At 32.1% G+C, this 12,137-nt stretch overlaps 2 protein-coding genes across 6 annotated transcripts in view; one reads left to right on the forward strand and one right to left on the reverse strand.

Moving 5' to 3' along the window:
- Positions 1-2,095: 2,095 nt before the first annotated feature.
- Positions 2,096-7,821, reverse strand: LOC115874740 (persulfide dioxygenase ETHE1, mitochondrial). 3 transcript variants are annotated; one of them, XM_030890014.1, is made up of 6 exons: positions 7,281-7,821; positions 3,273-3,394; positions 3,076-3,220; positions 2,810-3,021; positions 2,480-2,750; positions 2,096-2,421 (listed from the first exon to the last, which is right to left on the reverse strand). In XM_030890014.1, the coding sequence occupies exons 1-6, from the start codon at positions 7,303-7,305 to the stop codon at positions 2,354-2,356; spliced, it is 843 nt and encodes a 280-aa protein (XP_030745874.1). In that variant the 5' UTR covers positions 7,306-7,821; the 3' UTR covers positions 2,096-2,353. The 3 variants fall into 3 exon arrangements, with proteins under 3 accessions (XP_030745874.1, XP_030745876.1, XP_030745875.1); XM_030890016.1 differs by lacking the exon at positions 7,281-7,821 and adding an exon at positions 6,831-6,923 and having other exon boundaries at positions 2,107-2,421; XM_030890015.1 differs by lacking the exon at positions 7,281-7,821 and adding an exon at positions 6,687-6,762 and having other exon boundaries at positions 2,107-2,421.
- LOC115874739 (tubulin-specific chaperone cofactor E-like protein) overlaps positions 6,741-12,137 on the forward strand; it is a 40,932-nt gene continuing 35,535 nt past the window's right edge. The window contains exons 1-2 of one of the 3 annotated variants that reach the window (XM_030890011.1): positions 6,741-6,797; positions 6,857-6,926. The gene's annotated coding sequence lies outside the window, so the exon portion shown is untranslated. Of the gene's footprint in view, positions 6,798-6,856; positions 6,927-7,592; positions 7,825-12,137 lie in introns of those variants that run through there. The other 2 variants (XM_030890012.1, XM_030890013.1) reach the window with 2 other exon arrangements.

A 12,137-nucleotide genomic window follows, 5' to 3' on the forward strand; every position in this document is an offset into this window, starting at 1 on the left:
AAAATATCTAATTTCAGTGTAGGTAATTCTAAAATGCTTCCCGAAAGAATTCCAGCCCTCGAACAGTAACAGCCATGAAAGGGTACTTTCATTTCATTAGGGTAGAGAGTACTACTATACAGGGTGGTCCGAACTGTATTCCGGAAACTTCGGCAGCATATTCTGCAGATAAAAATAAGTAAAAAAGTTCGTATAAATGTATATTCTAAAATGCTTAGTTTCGGAGATACAGGGTGTAGAAGTTTCATTTTTATTTCGATTTTTTCCAAATAATTTCTGAAGCAACGTCAATATTTGGATGTAAATTGGTGTCTGGGAGTTTTTTGACATGAAAAATTTGATTTTGATCTCAAAATGACTTCTATTTGTAGGGGGCGCCTCCTACATGTGTTTTACATGTTTTGAAGAGTAATAACTTTTCGTCCGTACCTGTATAAAAGTACTAAGTGAAAAAAATATACATTTCCATGACTTTTTACGTAAAAAATGTCTCTTGGTAAAAATCTCTAGGAGCAGGGACGCGCCAAGTATTTTCGGCGCCGTCGTGCGAAATAAGGGTAGGCGCCTTTCTCCAATATTATAATATTAAGCCAAAATTTGCAATGACCAGCGGCGCGGCGCTCGACATTGGTGGATAATATATTTTCATCACTGGCGTTCGTAGATAAAAGTATTACTTAAATTTTATGTTAATTTGTTGATAAGTTCCAAAAAACGGTTTTATTATTTTTTAAAGTCAGTGATCGCAGGCGCTTTTAGGGCTTTGCCCATATGGACGGCGCGTCCCTGTATAGGAGTAACCGTTCCCAAGATATTTAGAATGGAAATAGTCAATACATGCCATTATTGACAAAAAATAAACACGTTGAGTAGATAGTTATTTGATTGAAATAATAAATTCGGGAAATTTTTATTTTTTTAAATTAATCAGAAATTTTTCTGCGAAAAAATGACGATAAAACAGTTTCTGTTGAACTTTTGGCACAAAAACATTTCAAATTTATGATTTAAGTCTAATAACCATTTAAGTCAGCATGTTTAATTTATGTCAATGATGACAGGTATTGATAATTTCAATTCCAAATATTTCGAGAACCATTACTCGTGGCGATTTTTTCCAAGAGACCTTTTTTACGTAGAAAATGTCGTAAATATATATTTTTTTACTCAGTAGTTTTATATAGATTCGGACTAAAAGTTATTACTCTTCAAACAAGTTAAAAAATATGTAAGTGGGGCCCTCTACAAGTAGGAGTCATATTGAAATTAAAATCAAATTTCTCACGTCACAAAACTCCAAGGCACCAATTTTTATCCAGATATTTACGTTACTTCCTAAATTATTGGGAAAAAATCGAAATAAAAATGAAACTTCTACACCCTGTATCTTAGAAACTAAGCATTTTAGGACATACATCTCTACGAACTTTTTGACTTATTTTTATCTGCAGAATATGCTGCCGAAGTTTCCGGAATACAGTTCGGACTACCCTGTATATAGTGGTACTTCTTTTATCCTTATAGATATAGAAATTTCAATAAACGAAAATTAATTGGCATATATTCATAGGAACTTTTTATTTTATTTTTATCTGTCCCAATCCAAAATCCACTTAAGATAGATACGCTATTTTTTTGACACTCTGTATAATTATGGGATATGTATTACTCATAATTAGTCATATTTTCAAATGCATCTATTGAAAGCAGGTAGTCTTTCGATAGAGAGGCTATATCCCAAATTCATCATCATAATATATACTTACTTATGTATGATGGCAAAAATTGCGTCTCAAAATTACCGCGTTTGGAGCTGGTGATCAATGACTTTCATAATATATTTTTACATATAAAATGACTGTGATTTGTATTTGTAGGCCAACTGTGACCCCATTTTTTGTTAAATAACTAATTAATTTTGAAACAAGATTGGAACAAATTTTTTATGCATGGTTAGTATCATCAGTATCATGTTCTCAAAAGTCCTATTCTATATTATCTTCCTCTACTCTACATTTTTACAAACAACACATACCTATTCTAGTTTTTAGATATCAAAAATACTCAAAAGAACATTAACAGACATCCTAAACCCTAATTTTAAACATTCTTTATTAAAACATGTGTATAATGTATATACATATATAAAATAATTTTAAATATTAATCTAACAACACCTTGGCTTAATTGTAGATATATATTTGTTAGTTAATACAAAGTTTAAAGTTAATTCTAAATGAATCAAAATATTTAATGCGTTAGGTTTATCTTAAAGCACTTCAGACTTAGCAATATCTATATAAAAAAAATCATGTACATATAAGTATAAAATATAGAATTTTAAGGCTTTAGACTAATTTTTCTTCTCTTCATTAGGAATGTCATAAATGCCACAAACTCTGTTTGCAGGCAAAGCCCGATCTACAATAATAATTAATTTTTTAAATTCAAACATTCAACGTTAATTAAAAATACTTACCAATTTGCTGAGGATACGCTAAATTCAAGTTGTTCATAATCTCAACAAATTCTTGTTCACTTTTAGTAAGTCTAGGATTGAATTTCTTCTCTTCTTCCACACTGGTGCACATCATTCCTTTGTAATCATGTGCGGGAAATAATAGGGTTGATTCAGGCAAAGTAAATATTTTACTGTGAACACTTTTGTATAAAATCTTTGGATCGCCTTCTTGAAAATCTGTTCTGCCGCAGCCTCGAATAAGCAAAGCATCCCCAGTAAATGCCACGCCCTAAATAAAAAAACAAACAATAGATATTACAGAGATTTAAAGCTTTAAACTATTTTTACCTGACTAGGAAAGTAATATGTTACACACCCATTAGTATGTCCTGGAGTGCTTAACACCTTTAATTCGTGATCTCCAAAACATATACTGTCATTCTCTTCAACATGTATGTCTGCTTGAGCTCTGCTTGTTTTCGAGATGATGGTTTTACAGCCTGACAAAGCTCTTAAATAACCAGTTCCTGTTACATGATCTGCATGCATATGAGTATTCACTGGAAATAAATAACTTTCTTACTTTCTATTATAGAATATAATATTGCACTTACCAGCATATTTCAATTTAAGACCGAGGTCTTGAGTTACTTGAAAATCTCTTTTTACTTGTTCCAATACCGGATCTATGAGAATACATTCTCTTGTCTTTGCGCAGCCGAGGAGATACGTGTATGTGCTGCTAATATGATCAAAAAACTAGGTAAATCACAAGAAATAATTTACTATTGAACAGAATAAAATATTTTACCTGTCTAAAAATTAAGTTCTTCTCGCCTGAGGGGCTAAAATATCGTGAAACTATTTTAACTCCATTAAACTTTGACATGGTTACTTGCTCTTTGATTATTTTATATATTGTGGTAAAATAATCTGAAATAAATTAGAATATCTGTGTTATCGCTTTGTTTATATTTTTTCATTTGACCTTGTATGTTTGTATGTCGTTATCAGCTGATCATTACATTTCTGTCATATTATTTTATTAAAGATTACTGTAAAATGTTGTTCATCATTGGACGGTGGTTAATAGATGGCACTATCATACATATTTTTATTTTTACAGGATTGGAATATAATTTCATTATATTTTAGCGTAAAACAATGTAAAAAGGCATAAAAAACATATATATTATAATAAATATTTATAATAAAAACTTGGATCTTATAAACTTGGTAAATAAAGGAGAAAATATATTTCATTTTTACTTTTTTCTATACTTTCATAAGATAAAAATTCAAATTAAAGTATCAACTATATGACAACCTTTAATAAAGAAAATTCAATATTTTTTACAAGTTATTATCTTTTATCACAGAATATCTAGCTACGCAACAGAAAAATACTCGAAATGAAAGAGCTAAAATTGCACAAATAGAATACTAGATGGCGCGACAATATCATAATCAGAATATAATTAGAAATTTTGAACTTTCGGTTTTGGATCGACGGCTCGTCGACGGCCTTATAGCTCGGCTAAATATGCATAGTTGCCAGATTCAAAAAGACTTGAATTGGCATCCCATTCTTTTTATTGTGTATAATGCAGTATGTGTTTCTTTCTATTCTTCTTTTCTTGTCAGATACACTTATATTAATTATTTCTTTGGCTATTAAAATAGTTTTAAGTATATTATTACAAAACATATACATTTTTAATATACACTATACCTTATAATGTTAACTAAGAAAATACCTTTAATTACCTTTAAAATTAATAATATACAGGGCGATTGATAGTGATATTTATTAATGCTGGAACGTTAGTAATGAAATATGGAAATAATTTATTAAAATGCAGTACAAAAAACGTTAACTGACTAAAAATACTATAATAACAAATTTCTTCCGTTTGCCACGTTATTTATATATTATAGACCTCGGTAGATTTTAAAAAGTGACACAGGTACAATTAATAATATATTAGTTCGGCATAAAAGTTGCTGTCACGACATCGAACAATAAATTAAAATTCATAAAATAAATTAAAATTATTAATTAAACAAATCTTTATAAAGAAACGCAAGTATACCAAATTTGGGCCCAATCGAACTCCAGGAAATGATATCATAATAGTGTACTATATTATGGTACCACTCGATATACTTTAAGGTACCATAATATTGCAATGTCAGCGAAGATCCGTAGTATACCAAATTTAAGAACAATCGAACGCCATGAAATGGTATCGTAATATGGTACTATATTAAGGTACCACTTTATATACATCATAGTTCAATCATATTACAATGTAACCGAAGATACGTAGTATACCAAGTTTGAGCCCAATCGAACGCCAGGAAATGGTATCGTAATATGGTACTATATTAAGGTACCACTTTATATGCATCATAGTACCATCATATTACAATGTCACCGAAAATACGTAGTATCCCAAGTTTAAGCCCAATCGAACGCCATGTACGTAATATAGTACTATATTATGGTACCAGTTGATATGCTTCATGGTACCATAATAATGCAATGTCATCAAAAATACGCAAGTATATATCAAATATGAGCTCAATCGAACGCCAGGAAATGGTATTAAAATATGGTACTATATTAAGGTACCACTTTATATGCATTATAGTACCATCATATTACAATGTAACCGAAGATACGTAGTATAACAAGTTTAAGTCCAATCGAACGCCAGGAAATGGTATCGTAATATGGTACTATATTATGGTACCTCTTATTATGCTCCATGGTACCATAATATTACAATATCACCGAAGATACGTAGTATCCCAAATTTAAGCCCAATCGAACGCCATGTACATAATATGGTACTATATTATGGTACCAGATGATATGCATCATAGTACCATCATATTACAATGTCACCGAAAATACGTAGTATACCAAGTTTAAGCCCTATTGCCGCCATGTACCTAATATTGCTATGTCATCAAATATGGTACTATAGAAGGTACCACTTTATATGCTCCATGGTACCATAATATTACAATGTCACTGAAGATATAGTATACCAAGTTTAAGCCCAATCGAACGCCATGTTTCGTAATATAGTACTATATTATGGTATCACTTGGATATGCTTCTGAAAAAAAACGGCGTCCAGTTGGCTGGAAAAGGACGATCGATGACATTTCCCATATAAATTTAAACATAAAATGACAGTGATATTCATTTCATAGCTATCGCTGACGCCGTTTTTTCCCGATTGTACAATATGAACTTGGTATGAACACAATCGAACGTCAGGAAGTAGTATCATAATAGTAGAACAATACTTATTATATTGTCGCCGAATTACAATGAAAATTCAGGATTCAATTATACAATCAAACGTCAGGAAGTGATTGTAATTTAGCTCATAAGATTTCATTCCAACTAACATGGCAAACTGAAAAAAAAACAGCTCTGATCTATTTTAATATGTTTAAATGATGTAGCAAATTTGAAGGTAGGCTTTATCAGGAAGTATTACGATATGAATTACACAATGACAACACTGCACAAAATTCTTTTAAATTTTGTTTGTAGAAAACTGTTTTCTTTTAAATTTATTGCCCTCTATTATGTAGTAGCGAAACTACCACATCAAAATATCTGATTTGGAGACAGACTTTTAAAGCCTGTCTCCTTTTGCTACCTACAATTTTATACATGTAACGAGGCTTCTGTTGCGTAGCTAGATATTCTGTGCTTTTATGATTTGGTTTTCCAGAATAAAATTTTAGAAATATCTATAAAATACTCGTGGCATAAAACCAAAGATATTTAAACATAAAACTCATCATTGTATAGTGATTCTATAATATTAATTTTAAAGTATACAAAATATTTACTATTTTATAAAAACAAACTCTTTTTAATATCTGAGCTTATCAATAAAATCCTTATAAAATCAAATATTTTTTTCTGAGATAGAATGCAGAACTGTGCAAAACTTTAGGTGCAAAATAATGATTTTTAGTTGCGCCATCTCTCAGTGGATAAAAAGAATAAAATTCAGTTATTCTAAGCGTTGAAAGATGGCGGAATTTATCATCATTAATTTCAATTTCTTCCACATAGGCATACAATAAATTTATTTAATATAACTCGGTTTAATTTTCTTTTTATGTCTTGTTTGCGAAAAAAATTATAGATATTTAAATATAAATTTGTTATTTGTTTGAAATTCACACGTACCTACTTGACATTTAAACATTTGTTGTCAAATGACAGGAAACATGTTAGGAAGAAATTAGATATTAAAATAAAGTGATAAAATGTTTATCTAAATTTTAAGAGATTTGCAAGGTACCTTTTAACAAATATTTTATTTGTACATACCTCTCTATAATACTTTTTACTTTTAGAATAGATTGCTATCAACATTTATTTCAAAACTAAAAAGTAGATATGGCTTTAACAACTCGACAAATTCTCGTAAGTATTTATAAATTTAGCTAGGTAATTATTGTGCAACGTTTTTTTTCAAGATAAGAACGATAAGAATATATCTTTATGTTGAATGTTTTCATAACATTGTTCAAGGAATAAAATCTCATGGAATTTGGTGACACGTTTGCCAAAATAAATCGCACACCGGTTGCCTGGATGCCGTGACCCAAAATCGCTGAATTCTTGTTCCAGTTTTTCCACAGTTGACACACTTACTAAAAATGTGTGGACATCTCTTAAAATACCCACTATGCAATCTACTGGTTTTTAATCATGAAGATCTATTTTCAAATGCCAGAAGACGCGAACTCCACTCGTATCAAGCGGAACGATTTTTACCTTGACTTTCAACTGGTTTGACCATTTTGACCCTTTTAAGGAATACGGAATTCGAGTGGGTCGATTATCTGGACCTGTTATCCTTGAACGCTTTTGTCTGTATCGACGCATTTAATATATTTTGTTGAAACGGATGATTATGTTTGAAAACAATAAGCGATTTTTAAGTTTCGACATTAGACTACATAACACTGTAGCCTTAAGTTTAAAAACGATAACTAAAGCTACGGTAACTGATAAAATCAGGTTTACACCGGATCAGCTGTTTGACACAGCTGATCGTGAAAACAAAACACCGTCGTCGCGGAAAATGGACTCCCAACATCGCAGTAGTCGGAGAGCGGACGCGAACAGCGGTGCATGACCGGTGATTGGTCCGCGCTTTTACATGGCAAAACACCATCGGGTTTTCTTTCAAAATATTGACGTTTTCTTCGGTTTTCCGGGTGGATTCAACCGTGTAGCAACCCTATAGATGGTTTCTGACTGTAATTCGGCAGAGAAACAAGAAAATAGCGGATACGCGCTCGCCTTTGTTTAGCAGGTAAGTCATGTCGATTTCGGCTTTGTTCGCACGCCATCGTTTTGTTATGTAAACAAAGGTCTCGGTGGCCTTTTCATTTCGATGTTGCCGGACGGGAAAAATTATCGTATTTTAAAGGAAATACCAATATTTGGTATTTTTAAATTTGTATCAATTTTAGATATAAACTTGGTCTGAATTTGCTATTTTGATTGGTATTTTTTTGGTGGTAATTTTATTTTATACCACATTTTATTATTTATAAATTTCTTTTTGGGAGTACCTATGTAGTATATAATATGTTTATTTTTAAATAGGCGCGTCATCTCATCCCCATTACCCCTTCCGTACATATGCGCCCTTAATGTCTTTTTTGATTCAGAGATAAACTGCTGTATTACCTGTGCGTAGTATTAGCAAATCAGTGAACGTGAGCTTCTACTAGTATTTGTTAACAATCACTGATTTCCAACTTTTACTGTAACATATACATTTTTGGATGTCGTGTGTCCATATCTTCCTTGACTAATTGGACAAATTACTTATCTACATTAAATGTTAGATTAGATTTCATGAAGTGGCTTATACCACTGCATCAATATTTTTTGATCTTTTGATCAAAATTATTGACATTTTGAGAAAAATGCATTCTTTCAAAAATTTTTGCTTGTTCTAAAATCGTTAATCCCGTTTATACTTTTCCAAATTTCGACACCGTTTCAAAGAAAATTAAGAAAAACATGAAAATATGGTTGAATTTTTCCTAAAGCTTCATTCAGAACCTCCCAATTAGTGGAACAAATAAGTGGTTTCAATTAGCGTAAAAGTTTGTTCCCATTATTTCAATATAAGCATTCAGAACGTCAAGATTAGTGGGAGTCATTTTCAATTTCCACTAATTATACTTCAAAATTTGCGAAGAATGTCGTTTTGGCCTTTGATTATCATCCGCCAAGAGAATTTGTGGTTAGAAATCAAAAGTTAATTGTTTTATAAGCTAAATTTTAGGGCTTCTCTGTGGATACAACTGACTACCGCAAGCTGTTGCTAGGATATTCTATTAATTTTAATTGTGTTTTTTAGATATTGTGAATGATCGTAAACCAAAATGTATAAAGTATAATTGAAACCACTAATTTATTCCACTAATTGCGATGCTCCTAATGAAACTTTAAGCTTTTTCAACAACTCTTGACGGAAGATAATCAAAAGCCAAAATGACATTTCTTGCAAATTTTGAAGTATAAAATTAGTGGAAAAGTTAAAAGTTTGATAATTTTTACTTTTTCTACTAACTGAAAATGTCTACCACTAATTTTGGTTTGGTTTGGTTTACATTTAAATTAAAGGAACAAACTTCTATACGCTAATTGAAACCACTAATTTATTCCACTAACTGCGAGGTTCTGAATGAAGCTGAAGTTCTAAAAATCAAAACGCGTTTCTATGGTAATATAACTTCGTTTACATTCTTTGATAGATTGTTATTCATAGAATTTTAATTAACGTAACATTTTTGTTGTTTTAGAATGATAAAGAAGCACCAAATTTACTTAGTTCAATGCTACGGAAAGGGCGATGATAGTTATCGGAAAATGTGATACTTTAACAACAGCAAAGAATATGACATTAATCAAAATTAATAAAACTATCTATCAAGGAATAAAATCGAATTTTTGATTTTTAGGACTAGACGCCTTTTAATTTTTAGGACTAGGAAAAAATCAACACTATTTTCATGTTTTTCTTAATTTTCTCTGAAACGGTATGGAAATTTCAAAAAGTATACACATTTTAGAACAAGCAAGAATACATTTTTCTCAAAAACGGGACGTACTGTATATTGTGGTTCTCATATCTCTTGATTACATTCTCCAGTCTTAGGTACCCAAAACGGTGAAAACTAACAAAACTTTTAAAGTTTGATGCCCTCTAACGGACAAACGAAGCAATTTTGTATAGAGGTAAATTGTGTCCACTGAACTTATTTTGATCCCAAATAATACGTAGTAGTTCTACTTCCACGGAATATTAGGACACCCTGTATATCCCCTTAGCCGAGATAACAAAAAATCGTGAAAATGTATCGTGCATAAGGGGCAACACAGTTCAGCCATCGAGACGAAAGACATTGCATCGGATTACAATTGCACAAAGGCAGTTTTGCCGTAACATTTCGTTTCGATCTAACTGACTAACCGTCTGGCGGCACTTTCATTTTACACTAATTATTGTGGTGGACTGGCCGTTTTTCTCTGACGTAACCTCGTATTATTTCACGGATCGATAAGATAATATTCCGCCGGTCCGCCGCTGTGCTATGCTGCACAACAGAGACCAGGAAATGAAATTGCGATTGTTCACTGGCTACCACGTTAATGCTTTTTTATGTGTGTCGTTTTTCGATAGTCATATCGAGTAACTAGTGATTTTTGTGGATGCGAAATAAGCAATGAAAATTACTAAGGCTGACAAAATTATACAGGGATGACAATTTGTAAAGAAGCAATGGAGAATGCCCCTTAGACCAATATCACTGTTAAGAAGATAATCATCCAACTTTATTTTTCAAACTAACCTACCTTGTGTAGCCTAAGTATCCTTCAGGCAGAAATACTACTAGAAAGATGCGTACAATTTATCTTAGATAAGAACTATCGGATACGGGTGTTTTAGACAGTATCTCTACAAACGACAAAGGTCTAATACTGATCTTTGCAAATACTGTGGCATAGTGGATGATGTTGAACATACCTTATACTACTGTTCCCGATGGAGTCAACAAAGACATCGATGTTAAATATTAATACTTACAGCACTTACATTTAATATCTCTAATATGATGGAAAGTTTAGTCAAAAGCATAGAATCTTGGGAAGGCACATATAAGACTGCCAGAAAAATAATGGAGACCAAAGAAAAAGAACAGCTTCTTTAGACAGCTTAATGCACTGAAGAAATGCGAGAGGTGTTACCGGTATATAGAAGACAAAACGAGTGGGGGAGGTTTTTTTAGTCCATAAGAAATCCGACACTACCAAATATCACACAACATCACTGGTATTACATTTTTTCCCACCTCACCAAAAAAAAGATAGGAAAAGATAGCCATCTTATGCGACTCAAGCAGTCTTAAGAGCGATCAACTCAGTAACCATTAATTCGAAGCTGGCCAAACAATGCCTAGAGAAGCTGAAGAATTAAGCAAAGAAAATAAAGTCCTACTCTGGGGTTAGAAGGTAATGAAAAGGCAAACGATCTAGCTAGAAAAGGAGCGAACATTTTACTAATTGAACCAGAACCGTTCGGCTTCCCAAGTGGAAATCAACTTAAAACAGAACTCAAGAATTTGTCTTCCAAATTCTATACCTAGAATGGGAATCCTCCAACGGTCTAAGACACTCAAAAAAGTTCCTCAGAACTTACGACCGAGAAAAATCAAAGATTTTCCTTGATTTAAGTAAGAACACTTTTCGGATCGTCACGGGGTTTAACAGGACACTGTCTCCTCAGTGAACTCCTTAGTAGATTGAAGCTAAGAAACAACTGCGAATACAGATTCTGTGGGGAAAATTGGGAAACACAAAAACACATAATTCCTGAGTGCGCCGAGACGACTAATCATGCCATAAAGTTTGGTACGCTAATATCGGATATGGATACTCATAGATTTTAATGATAGAAAATCCGTATTATTAACAGACTATACCCAAAATCAGTAAATCTACGGATTAATCCGTAGTTCTATCAACACTCTCTCCGGCAACCTCTCACTCTGTCGACTGAAAGCAGAATTACGGTACAGTATTCTTTATCAGCTGCGATTAAACGACTATGAGCGCGCAGCGGCACAGAGCTAAACTAAATATCGGACATTCTGACGGTAACGCCAGCTACATCTCGGACATTTTTTGTGCCACGAAATTGCCCATAAGGTTGCGCATCTTCTTATTTCTTCAAATCAACGGTTTTACGTTAAATTTTTAATCAGCTGCTGTATCGATCTGCGCAGATCGTAATATAAGTTTACAATTTTCATTTTATATTTCGATTGCTATTATTGATTTGATTGAAAGGCATACTTATTTATTTACTAATGTTATTTTGAAGGACATATTAAAACGAGAAATAATGGATGACCTATAAAAAGAAACTAGGTCCCAAGTCTCGCAAAGCTGTTCTCCACTACAAAAAGTTCTTATATCAATATAAAAAAAATTGTTGAGATATAGTTTATAGACTAATACCCTTGTTTCTAATACTCATATAAAATCTGTCTACCTATAACATATTTTAAATAAAAGTTATTATTTTTTATGAATAACGCACCAGAA

Source organism: Sitophilus oryzae, unplaced genomic scaffold (assembly GCF_002938485.1).
Source record: "Sitophilus oryzae breed Bouriz unplaced genomic scaffold, Soryzae_2.0 scaffold_1297_pilon_pilon, whole genome shotgun sequence".
Classification (NCBI taxonomy): Eukaryota; Metazoa; Arthropoda; class Insecta; order Coleoptera; family Curculionidae; genus Sitophilus; species Sitophilus oryzae.